The sequence below is a fragment of the Myotis lucifugus genome, unplaced genomic scaffold, assembly GCF_000147115.1.
Source record: "Myotis lucifugus unplaced genomic scaffold, Myoluc2.0 scaffold_15, whole genome shotgun sequence".
Classification (NCBI taxonomy): Eukaryota; Metazoa; Chordata; class Mammalia; order Chiroptera; family Vespertilionidae; genus Myotis; species Myotis lucifugus.
The window spans coordinates 2,460,461-2,472,983 of NW_005871063.1; the positions used below are offsets into that span (position 1 = coordinate 2,460,461).

At 40.1% G+C, this 12,523-nt stretch overlaps 1 protein-coding gene across 2 annotated transcripts in view; it reads right to left on the reverse strand.

The window, feature by feature from the left end:
- Positions 1-1,825: 1,825 nt before the first annotated feature.
- HEPACAM2 (HEPACAM family member 2) overlaps positions 1,826-12,523 on the reverse strand; it is a 36,064-nt gene continuing 25,366 nt past the window's right edge. For both annotated transcript variants that reach the window (XM_006084954.3, XM_023750667.1), the window contains 5 exons: positions 6,898-7,023; positions 6,787-6,811; positions 6,657-6,694; positions 5,305-5,378; positions 1,826-1,939 (listed from right to left, as the gene is read on the reverse strand). In XM_006084954.3, the coding sequence (XP_006085016.1) occupies positions 1,826-1,939; positions 5,305-5,378; positions 6,657-6,694; positions 6,787-6,811; positions 6,898-7,023 (377 nt within the window). The remainder of the gene's footprint in view (positions 1,940-5,304; positions 5,379-6,656; positions 6,695-6,786; positions 6,812-6,897; positions 7,024-12,523) is intronic.

The following is a 12,523-nucleotide window of genomic DNA, read 5'->3' on the forward strand; positions in this document are numbered from 1 at the left end:
GCAGTTTGAATAGTCCTTTATGTGCTGAAAGAGCATTTCTCCCTTCGAAGCTTATTTCTGAAGTAAAGTTTTCTATTTCCAAAAAGTTGTAAAGATATTGCTCATGTCTGAAAGCATTCTCATCCAAGAGGCTCATTTTTTATTTGGAGATGAGTTTTTTTCACATGCAAAACCAACCTCATCATTTTGTGTTCAGAAATTGCAGCTGCCATATTCCACAGTTTAAGATGAGCATGATTTCATTATGGGGAGTCTTAAAAGACAAATCTCAAGCTTTCATTTGATTTGTTTGCATTCTAATTAGAACAATAGGTGTGCAGAACAAAGGACATGTAGAAAAACAAATGAATTTAAGTAGGATAAAATTTTTAATTGGATACAATTTGAAAATTAGGAAGCAAACTCTCAACATTCTTTTTATTTCTTATGTTAAACAAAAGTATCTCTTGCCCTGACTGGTTTGGCTCAGTGGATAGAGTGTCGGCCTGCGGACCGAAGGGTCCTGGGTTCGATTCCAGTCAAGGGCATGTACCTTGATTGCGGGCATCTCCCCAGTGGGGGGTGTGCAGGAGGCAGCTGATCAATGTTCCTCTCTCATCAATGTTTCTAACTCTCTATCTCTCTCCCTTCCTTGCTGTAAAAAATCAATAAAATATATTTTTAAAAAGTATCTCTTAATTTTCTGATTCAGTTAGGTATATTTTTAGAGAGTTGTTTTTTTTTAATTGTCATGGAATAATATTCCACTCTTGCGTGTTATTAGATTAAAAACATGCTTTAACACAATTTTTAAACTAGAAGTTCCTAGCTGCATCAGGGTCTGTTCCTAAATTACTTGACTCCCTTTCTCCAGGCTCCCTGGGACAAGAAGGAATGCACTGATGGGGTCCTTGGAGGTGCTCTTGCCACTTACTTAGCCCATAAATGACCACATAGCTCCCAGGACTGGGTCTCCTCCCTGCACGCTGATTTCCCATGCATTCATCCACTGCTAGCTGTTATTTTTGGTATTTACCCAGAGGTGTGCATGAATTGCTTCACTAGAACCGTGTTGTTGTTTTTTGCCAGAGGGGAAGTTCCTGTGTGTGGTTATTGATGTTCTTTTCAAAGTCAATAAATGACAAATAAAGAAATGATGGAAGATGATTTGTGGCAGTTATGCCTGTAGGCAGCTGAAGCCCACAAAAAAGGGAAGTTCATTTCATTATTTGAAAAGGCTGTAGGTTTAGCTTCTCCGAGGCTGGGAAGGTTGGGGACTCCTCAGTGTTACTCCTGAGGTTAACTGGGTAAGCAGTTTCCTGGCATCGCCCTCAGCGAAGGTTTTGTCCTCTTGGTGGGAGGCCAGTCCTCACTGTGGTCCTGCTTACTTGGGAGTAGCCTGCTTCCGGTCTGTAAGAGGTCGGGTGTTTGGGGGCGACAGTGTTGAGCACATTTTGTAGGTTATTTGTGGTTGTTTTTCTGGTCCTATTTATAGTGACAGATCATTGGTTCTAAAACCACCATAGTCACTGGAAAATCATCAGGATAACCAAGGCGGCTTGAGCACTGGCCTGAAGATCACTATCATACCCAGATGTGGATTCGTTGGGGGAAGTGCTGGATTCTAGATCTCCCTTTCCTCCACTGGCCCAAGTGCACGGCCCCAGAAGATAGTGTATGTTTGCCTGTTTTGTTTCTTAAGATTATTTTCAGGTGGGGAACTATGTACAGCAGCTATACTTTCTCATTTTAATATTTTCTTCTGAGACTTACAACAAATTCTGGGGAAAGTGGGGGCTGAATGCAGAGCCCCTCCAAGGTAGCATTGCCAAAATCAGGTTTATACTTACTCTGGATGGTCTTGCTGTAGGGCAGGGATGTGCTGAATAACTTCATAAATTGTATTGTGCAAATCTTGCCCTGATACACCATCAGAGGCTGGAACAGACCTACTGGGCATCTAGAAAATGTAGCACATTAAAAAAAAATTAGCAGACTAGTACACAGTCTTTCCACTATGCTGCAAAGTTGAAAACAGCTGCAAGTAGTGATGAATAGAGAATTATAACTGTTTCTCTTCCCTACAATACTCAATTCCTCCTTGCTATAGTTCCCTGCACATGCCCTATGGTATTTAGTGTAACAGCATAGCTATGAGGTCAGAAGAGGAATAGCTTGACAAAGCTATCATTTCTTTTATAATTTAAGATAAAAGTTGACAGTATTGTGAAGGAACTATAACAGAAAGAAAGAATGGCAAAAGAGAAGCTATCAGGACAACTTAGAATCAGAGAGCGCATATTATTATCTATACAGTAAAAGACTAAGCGACCATTATGGTGGAATGACCAAAATGACCAGTCATTATGATGCGCACTGACCACCAGGGGGCAGACGCTCAACGCAGGAATTGCCCCCTGGTGTTCAGTGCACTCCCACAGGGGGAGCGCTGCTCAGCCAGAAGCCGGGCTCACGGCTGGTGAGCTCAGTGGTGGTGGTGGGAGCCTCTCCTGCTTCTGCTGCAGCGCTAAGGAGCAGCAATCCAAGCTGTAAGGAGCAGCGAGCAGGCAGGCAGTAAGGAGTGAGAGATCCCGGATTGTGAGAGGGATGTCCGCCTGCCAGCTTCGCAGACATTCCCCAAGGGGTTCCGGACTGTGAGAGGGCACAGGCCAGGTGAATATTGTGCACCAGGCCTCTAGTCTTTTATATTACATCCTGATTAACTTTTTGCACCATTTATGTCTCCAAGGATGGTTGAAAAGAAAGCTAAAAGCCCTCATCACATTGCAAGTTAGTAAAGCCAGTACCAAGAAATATAGAACACACAGAGGGAGATGTTTAAGTTTGAATGTAGTAAGGGGCTCTATAGACTAAAAGACTTTAGTGAATGTGGAAAGTATAGTAGTGAATTTCTGTCTAGTTAAAAACCAACATGTAGTTTATTGAAACTGGAATTCATAACTCCTATCCCTTGTATTTGATAATTAAATTTTGTAAACACTGCCTTCCAATTATAAAGTCTGGTTCCCTGCCGTATCCCAAACTCCTCCTATTCTTCACATTTGTGATCACTTTCTGTCCTTTCTGTATCTCTACCTAGGACCCTTTTTACTTGATAAATCATCCGGAGGTTCTGTTTCTCATCCCAGCTTGGCTTGCTAGGTTATATTGGAATATCTTAGCTTTATGTTTTTCTGGAAACTGCCTGTTTACATTCCACTTGCTGAAGCTGTCGTGGGCAGCCCTAGAATATGTGATTTGTCCTTTTTTTTTTTGGTGTGTGTGTGTGCGTGTGTGTGTGTGTGTGTGTGTGTGTGTGTGTGTGTGTAGGAGATTTTGGTTTACAGTTTGTACTTGAGATCCATTCTTGATTTTCTTTGGTACGGAGGTGTTCAGGGCCCATGATAAAAGCAGTCTATAGATAATAACTAACTTAGCTAACCTAACATTAGCGTTGTTAACACATAATAAATTGGTTGATTTCATGCCATTGCCTCCTGTTCCACTTCTGAAAGAGGTGCTACAGGGACAGTGACATGTACAGCAAGTAGACAGAGGAGAGCATTCCATCTGCACACGCACCACAACCAGATAGGCGATTCTGATTTTTTTAAAAATGCAAAAAGTTAGTAATTCAATGTATTTCCCTTCTTAACGTCAATTTTCATATCTTGGTGTTATTATTATTTCTCCTTTTCTTCTCCAAGACGTTGCATTTTGCTGCTAATCTTCACACACAATTGCCTTTCTGGCTTCTCCTTCCTACATATGTTCTGGTCCTCACCCTCCTCCTCCTCCTCCTGCCGTTGTTGCTTTGATTTCTCACTTCTTCCCCAGGCACCTGGCACCAGTGAGGAACCTCATCTGATTCCTTAGGAGTTTCAGCTTTGAAGATGGGCATAGCTCCAATTAAAGTTATTCTACTTATGACAGAAATAACTGGGGCTTCAGGTATGTAATGAAAGCACTCATGTGTCTCCTCAAGTTCTTGCCGATTGTAGCATTTACAGCAAATAGAAATCCTCCCAATAAAATCTTCAAACTGAATGCTGATTAATTACAAGGCTAAATGCTAAGTTTCTTACCTAGATCTCACTCTAATGAATTCCTAGGAATGAAAACTGCCTGATTTCAAAGAAAGAACTCCTAACTTTGAAAATTCAGCTCCAAGTCTTATCAGCTCTTTAGTTTTCTGCTCTTCCACTTAAAGGCCACTCCTTTTGAAAGGGGTACTTTTTGCCATGGTGGAAAGCTGTTTGAAATCACTGATCCACCAAATACTTATTTTTGCCTTTTTGGTTGTAGAAGTGAAGGGTGAGCCGATCCTGTCTGAGACTGACTAGGGTATTGCAGAGCTTTTGCTATGCAGTCCTGCCCTTCGTCTGCGATGATGTAGGCACTGGCACTACGCAGCTACCCTTAGGATGGAATCCAATCAGTCCCCCTCCGTTACTCACATGGTGTTTGTGAAATAAAGTCTGTGGCCAGGAAACTGACTGGATGAACCTTATATTGATAGAATTCTCTGAACAAGTGAGGTAACTATCCCTAACAACAAATAAGCCACCCAGAAGCAAGTAGTCTGTTTATGCCCCCTTCTTTACGTGAACGATCATAGGAGAATAAGGAAGCTGAGAAAAGATTGATCCTACACAAATCTATACAGATGTCAATGAGCTGAATAGCTCAGAAAAACATTCGGCATGCTGTGAAACAAAACCGATTGCTTCAAAAGACCTTGTCTTTGATGGCTGGACAAAAAAAAAAGGCTTCAACTGTGTAAAAGCTCCCCCTCTCACATCTCAGGCACCTTTAGGATAAAAATAAAGATGCGTACTTGCTTACTTTGGGTTTCTGTGGTGCCTTTCTTATGAAGAGCATAAGGTACCTTTCAAGGGTATGATCAGTCGTCCTTGCAATGACCTCAAGGAATATGAGGGGAATGGGGAAGGGGAAGCTGAGGGGGAGAGAGAGTTGGTGAAGTGACAGGTTGCAGTCCATGCAGTGGTTCGAAATGATTCAACCAGGGATTCCTGATTCCCGATTGATTCTGTTCTCTTGACCTTCTACCTAGTTAGTTCTCGCCAGTGGGCTTACCAGGCAAATAATGTTTATGGATCAGTGTCACTTCCTTTCTTGTGTCAGCCTTATTTATAAAGTCTAAGGAAGATGCTTAGCTCCTCAGATCCAGCCACAGTGAGTCACACCGCTGCCAGGGGATGCAGCCATCTGACCTGCACTGCCCAGCGCTCAAAGGAGTGCGGCTGACGCTTCTGCCGAAGCAGAATTCTACTTCTCAGCTAATCAGCCACTAGGGAAACCAACCCTGGGAACACCAGAAGCATCTGGGAAAGCAACAAATTCGTATATTCCGAAGTCATCCAGAGCATCTTCATGGCCTGAAACGGAAAACAAATACTACTTAAAAACCAGACGCTTCAACTTGCTGCTGTTGTTTTTAAGCCCTTGTAAAACTTATCTGTATTGTTTGCTTCAAGTGGTATGTGTAAGCAACCAATTTCCCAATCCCTATAGTCCTATGGGTACTAAGCAGTGTTGGAAATCACTCCTTCTGAAGCTGAGAATTGAAACTGAATTGGAACAAGTATTCTTAAAGCCTGACCTGGGAACAGCGTATTCTGTATTGGAATAAACACTCATGGGCTGGCTTGTCCTTTGTAACTGTCGGTTACAGAGACTTACAGCCACCAAGTCTCAGTCTGGCAGTCACCGCAGCTCTTCATCCACTCATAATATCTACTGCACCCCCTGGAACTAACAGAGACCACCAGGACTAATAAAGAAATAACCACAGCTGCCCAGACATACAAAATATAATACAGTATGATGTCAAGATCACTAAACTGTCATCTGAAAAATGATAGGAATGGGGTGGTGAGGAGGAACCAGGTGGTCTCTTTGGGGCCTTTCCTAGCCCCAACATTCTATCATCTATGAGAAAGGACTAGATAAGAGGAGGAAGACCCATATTTACTAAGCATCTAGGCATCATATTAGGCATGCCACTCACATCATGCTATTCTCAAAGCAACCCTGAGGGGAAGTTATTATCTTCATTCTATAGATGAGGAAGTTGAGGTCAGGAAAAATAATTTTCCCAAGATGACATTGGGGGAAAGTGGCATTTATGGCAGTAAAACCCAGCTCTGTGTGACTTCAAGTCCCATTGTGAACTTAGAACAACTCAGTAGGGAGTCAGTAGTGATGGCCTGAGGAGCATGCTGGGAACAAAGAAGCAGCAAACCTTCCAGCCTCCCTTTCTCCTCCCTGGGATGGAGCCGCCAGCACTTTATCTGCCTTTGGAATTAACAAAGTGAGGGAACCCTGGGCAATTTTCAAAATAATAATAGGATCAATGGAAATGGATTCAGAACTCAGGACAGTGGGCAAGTGACTTAATCTCTCTGAGCCTTGATTCTCCTGCCTGTAAAATGGAGTTGAGTGCCTTTCACTTTTAAGAGCGTTTGTCTTACAGACTTGTGCGACTTACATAAAATCAAGGCACTAGTCAAAGGTAAAGGATTGTTAGTATGACAACAGTATTAGCTTATGTGAATTCTGTTATTTCATTAGCACTTTATATATAATGATTCATATCAATACTATTCATTAATACACATTACATTGAGAATAACTCCTTTCAGCCTGGCCGTTACCTGAAAATGTTCCTGCTTTTCTGTATACTGTTTCTGGCCTGAAAAGACAAATTGGCATTTCTGTCAGTCTTAACAACTGAGGAAAAAGCATTCAAGAAAAAAATTATTTTCATAGGAACATATGCATTACCTGCCTTCTAGCTTCTGTTTTATAACTGAAACCAAGAGAGAAAAAACACAGTAAGAAACTTTTTAGTACCTGTATAAAGCCATTTAGAATGTTTTTCTAATTTTCACCTACCTTTGTAGGGTTGATATTTTTTCCATAAGAGAAGAAGACACATGGATATAATCAAAAAGAGTGATATTCCAGTTATACTTGCTAAAGGGGACAATGACTTCCCTTTTTGTGCAAGCTTCTCTAGTCCTAAATGAAAAGAAAATACAGTTTTAATGTTTTTTTATTGAAGGTCAGTAATAAATTGCTATATAATTTGACTTGTTCATGCTTTATCTTAAATGAGACACTACTGAATATATATATGAGAGAGAATATGAATGAGAGATGAAATGAGAGGAACACACTTATTTTAGAATATGCCATAAACACTCTGAGGACATTCGTGACTGGAAATGTGGTGAGCTGCCCACAATAATACTGATAAGTTGTACTACATGTACCAAATAGCCCATGTCATACTTTTTTTTTTTTATGTCACACTTTTCAATAGCATTTGCTACCATGATCCCATTGTGTACAACATCCCCAGATGCTAGGTTGTTCTCTCTCTCCTTCCATCGCACTCTTTTTAAAAAATACATTTTATTAATTTTTTTACAGAGAGGAAGGGAGAGAGACAGAGAGTCAGAAACATCAATGAGAGAGAAACATCGATCAGCTGCCTCCTGCACACCTCCTACTGGGGATGTGCCCGCAACCAAGCTACATGCCCTTGACCGGAATTGAACCTGGGACCTTTCAGTCTGCAGGCCAGTGCTCTATCCACTGAGCCAAACCGGTTAGGGCCATCTCACTCTTTCAATATGATTTGGGTATGTGAATTTTCTAGGGAGGTGGTATCTGATTAAATGTGTGAAAGGGGAGGTGTTTATTTTCAAGGCACTTTACTAAATTTTGACCAATAAATAAATTTCATTCCTAAAATAGAATGTATGTATGATTTTAAAAAATATTTAAAATCCCACTTTATGACTAAAATTCCCTTTTTTTGCAAGTCATTCCTTCCATTAACATCCTATATAAAATATAGTGCTAATAGTTAACATCTGCCTAGTGCTTACAATATGTCAGGCTCTGTTCTAAGAATACATGAAACATACTGAGCCACTGAATATTTATAATAATCTTATGAGGGGAATAGTATTATTATTATTATCCCCTCTTACAGACGAGGAAACTGAGGCTTCCCCAAAGTGACTCAGTAAGTGGCAGAGTCCAGAGGAGGTCCCAGGCTCTCGACACTTTGTGCTGCCTCACTTTGTTGTTATTTTAACACAACTTGCTAACCTGGGTAATGTTAACATTAGTTCCAGACTATCAATATGGTTAGTCATAGAGTTCATCTATAAAGTGGGGAGTAGTTGTGACCTCCAACAAATGGGAGTACCAAGTGTCTTTCATTTTATCAGGTGACTGAGATATTGGTATGGAAGTGAGTCATGGAAGTTGCCTGTCTCTGTCCAGTTTAACGGGGAGGGAAAGTCATGGACTGTCATTTCTATTCTACAGGTGCTAACAGCCTGGAGAATGTGCATGTGGCCACTTGGCTCAGCAATAAATATCCAGCCTGCACTCTCATCTTTCACCATGAAACCTCTGCTGAGCCCTAACCGGTTTGGCTCAGTGGATAGAGCGTTGGCCTGCGGACTGAAGGGTCCCAGGTTCGATTCCTTTCAAGGGCATGTACCTTGGTTGCAGGCAAATCCCCAGTAAGGGGTGTGCAGGAGGCAGCTGATCGATGTTTCTCTCTCATCAATGTTTCTAACTCTCTATCCCTCTCCCTTCCTCTCTGTAAAAAATATATTAAAAAAACAAAAAAAACCCCTCTGCTGAGGTCTCCAGCAGCCGAGACAAGGAGGAAACCTTAATCTTTCCCTTCTTTCACTGTGGAACTATATACACTCTCTTGGCTTTCCCCTTAAACACTTTCACTTTTCATCTTCCCAGAATCTTTTTATAATGTGGTATAGATCGCATATGTCAAACTCCAGTTAAAAAGTCATGGAAATTATTCTACTTTTTCTAATTTCTCATACTGTGCTGTTCATGTATGCTATCTAAGTCTTTAAGAGTTAAGCAAAAAAAAAAAAAAGAGTTAAGCAGGTTATTTTTCATTATTAAAAGTCTTTACCATCTCAGATGAGAACTTTATAAATTCTTTTATGCATTCAGAGAATTGTGTTTTTAAAATGTTCTTTTTATGGGATGGCAATACTTGTGTAACATTCTTGCCTTTAAACAGATTTTAATTAAACTCTTTTTAACTCTGGTGGAAGAAATGAATGCAAGTGGTTTAGGTTACAGCATTGTCCTGATATGCCAAGGTTGCAGATTCAATCTCTGGTCAGGGCACATACAAGAACCAACCAATGAGTGCATAAGTAAATGAAACAACAAATCAGTGTTTCTCTCTCTCTCTTTCTCTCCCTTTCTCTCTCTCTAAAATCCATCAATAATTTAAAAAAAAAATGAACAGAATGGTAATTTATTGGTTCTAGATCGGTCAGTGGTTCTCAACCTTCCTAATGCCGCGACCCTTTAATACAGTTCCTCATGTTGTGGTGACCCCCAATTTCATTGTTACAAATTGAACATAATTAAAGCATAGTGATTAATCACAAAAACAATATGTAATTATATATGTGTTTTCCGATGGTCTTAGGCGACCCCTGTGAAAGGGTCGCGACCCACAGGTTGAGAACCACTGGTCTAGAACAGTGGTCGGCAAACTGCGGCTCGGGAGCCACATGTGGCTCTTTGGCCCCTTGAGTGTGGCTCTTCCACAAAATACCACGTGCGGGCGCGCATGTACAGTGCGATTGAAATTCGTGGCCCATGCTTAGAAGTCGGTATTTTGTGGAAGAGCCACACTCAAGGGGCCAAAGAGCTGCATGTGGCTCCCGAGCCGCAGTTTGCCGACCACTGAACATCACAAAACTTATTGGGATTGTTCTTCCTCCTTGTTAATAATTCATAGAACTATTAACATTCTCCCGCTGTTAGAAAGCTGAGCTTTGAGTTTGGAACTACCTTAGCACTTGGGTGACCTCTTTGTGAAGTCTCAGCCTTTCTTCAGACAATGTGCTCCTACCTCATAGGTTTGTTCTCTTGAAAGAGCTGGGCAACTTTGGCTGAAGCCACTTGACGCTGATGTTCTGGATTTCCACATTAGTAAAATGAGGAGGTTAGAGTGATTGATTTTTAAGTTCTCTGTTGCTCTGTTATTATATGATTTGGGACAGCCAGAGAAGTTTTTTTTTAAGTTTATTACATGAATCCATTACATGCTAGTAACTGAGTCTCAAAAACTTGTGTGTGTGTGTGTGTGTGTGTATGTATATATATACATATATGTTATAATTTTTACTGATATAAAGGATATGTAGCACATAATTTAGAAATAATAATAAAACACTCAATACTCTATTTTTAATTCCCAATAAAGCTACTTGATTCTCACAGGAACAGGATGCTTTTGTTGAACATTATGTATATATAAAACCAAATGTATATATTTTCCCCACTTATTTGGTATAGAAGTATCATATCAGAAATAATGAAAATAGTAAGAAAAATTAAATCATCATTTCTAGGTACAGATAAAGAAATAAACTTAGAGAAACTAAAATATTTGCCACAGTCAGTAAGTCCCAGATCTGATACTGGAACGTAAGTTTTTTTTTCTTTTCTAACTGCAAGTTCAGTTTTTTCCTATTAATCTGTGGGTAAAGAATGGTTCTATAATTGGCAGGTAGACTCCCATATATTCAGTTTTTCCTTTAACCTTTTATAACACCAGACTTGATGTGCTTTGACTCTCTCTCTTCTTGATGACCAGACTACCTTCATACAAGATCTACCAAAATTTAATAAACCCTGACCCCTCATAAATAGTCAGTGCTAATGTATTCTAATCAAGTTTCTGCAAAGCACTTTACCCTGGGAAAAACTGCAGAAAAACATTTAAGTATAGTCTCAGCTTTTTGCTCCTTATAAACTTGAAAATATGCTAGTAGTTATTATCTCAGAGTAGTTCTCATTCTAATGGTGAAGTTATACTCTGGCATATATCAGCTCTTTGCTGGCACTTGCAGGATTCTGAAGCCTGGTAGTAGGTTTAACATATAATGAATGGATGTATCCCACTAGATAAGACATATTTCCTCCCCTCTCCACTATTTTAAGCTTTTTTTCACCTTTGATATGTATGTGCTAAAATGACCAAGTCTACACATTCTGTCCTACAAAGGACCCCTCTCATTCCCTGTTCCATTACTTCCTTATTTCCGTAGACTCCTTCCTTATTGCCCTCTTGCCTCTCTTCCCCTTGTTTGCCCTACATCAGAGAACCACCCTGTAGTGACCAGTGCCCATTAGCCCCAATCCTTGGCTTCATTCTGTCTCAGAAAATGCAAGATTTCCCATGTCTGACATTTGAAATTTTCCCCCTTTCACAAAATAAAAAGTGCCAAACAGGTCAAGGATCAAATCAAGGGGCACAGTTGCTGTAGTCTCAGCTGTAGGCAAGTGTGTTTAGAAGAGATGTCCTTTCAGAAGCACAACTTAAGACAGCAGGGAAATTCAGACCAAGTAGCCATGGATGCTGAATGCAGTTCTGGACACTTCCAGGAACACCAGTCTTTCTCCTTTCAGAGAGGTTTCTACTCTTCAGAACATAGCATGCCACCCTCCCTCCCCCTTATTTAAACATGATTGACTCATTTACCAAAGCCTTAGTGCAAATGCTATTTGCCCCCTCCTTAGGCAAACAAATAAAATGAAATCACATATGAAGTGTAAATATGGGCAAGAGGTGTGGTATCCATGGTATCGCAACCCGGCTGTTTGAGAAACTGCACCCAAAACAGGACAGCCATATGCTACCAGTCAGCATGCCTATTTCTAGACCAGAATGGAGTTTGGAGATCTCTCCCATCCAATATGTTCGCTGATTACGGCGTCTGATTCATGTCCCTACAGAGATGAAGGTGCCATATTGAGAGATGTACTATGTTCACACTCCACCATGGCCCCACCTGACAGATTCAGTTATTCAGGGATGTAGTTCTAGCTTAGTTGTTTTCTCCCATGAGCCAAAGTGAAATACACCTACTGGACATCTTAACCTAAGAAATTTCTAGGTAGATGGAAGAAATTAATAAATTCATTTTCCTGTCATGGGTCATTTTCCTATTCTCAGGATCACATACAAATTAAAAACATCTCTTATGTCTAAATATCAAAATATAGGCATGTGGACCTTGGGAACTCTAATAATTTGCATGTCTTCGTTAAACATGAACACTTGAATTTTAATCACACGTACTTTCATTTTATATATATTGCATGGCACAATAGTGATTTAGATCCATTAAAATTTAAAAGTGGTAACACCTGCATTCAAGGAAGTCTATAATTAGGGTAATAAAATTATTGTGTGTTTTTTTCAAAATACAGATGCTAATTAACTATTTTAGTTTCTAGTCTTTCCTTGAAACTTATATTCTAGATATTATTTTTACTTAAATGTATTTCATAATTTCTCATTAATAGAAATATATACACATGTCATGGACAAACCAGGGTATCTCTTTGTATATAGCATAAGGTGTTGAGAAAATACACACTATCTTGAATATGTGACGTACCTCTTAGGAACACCATAGTCTTATTGATATTCTCAGTC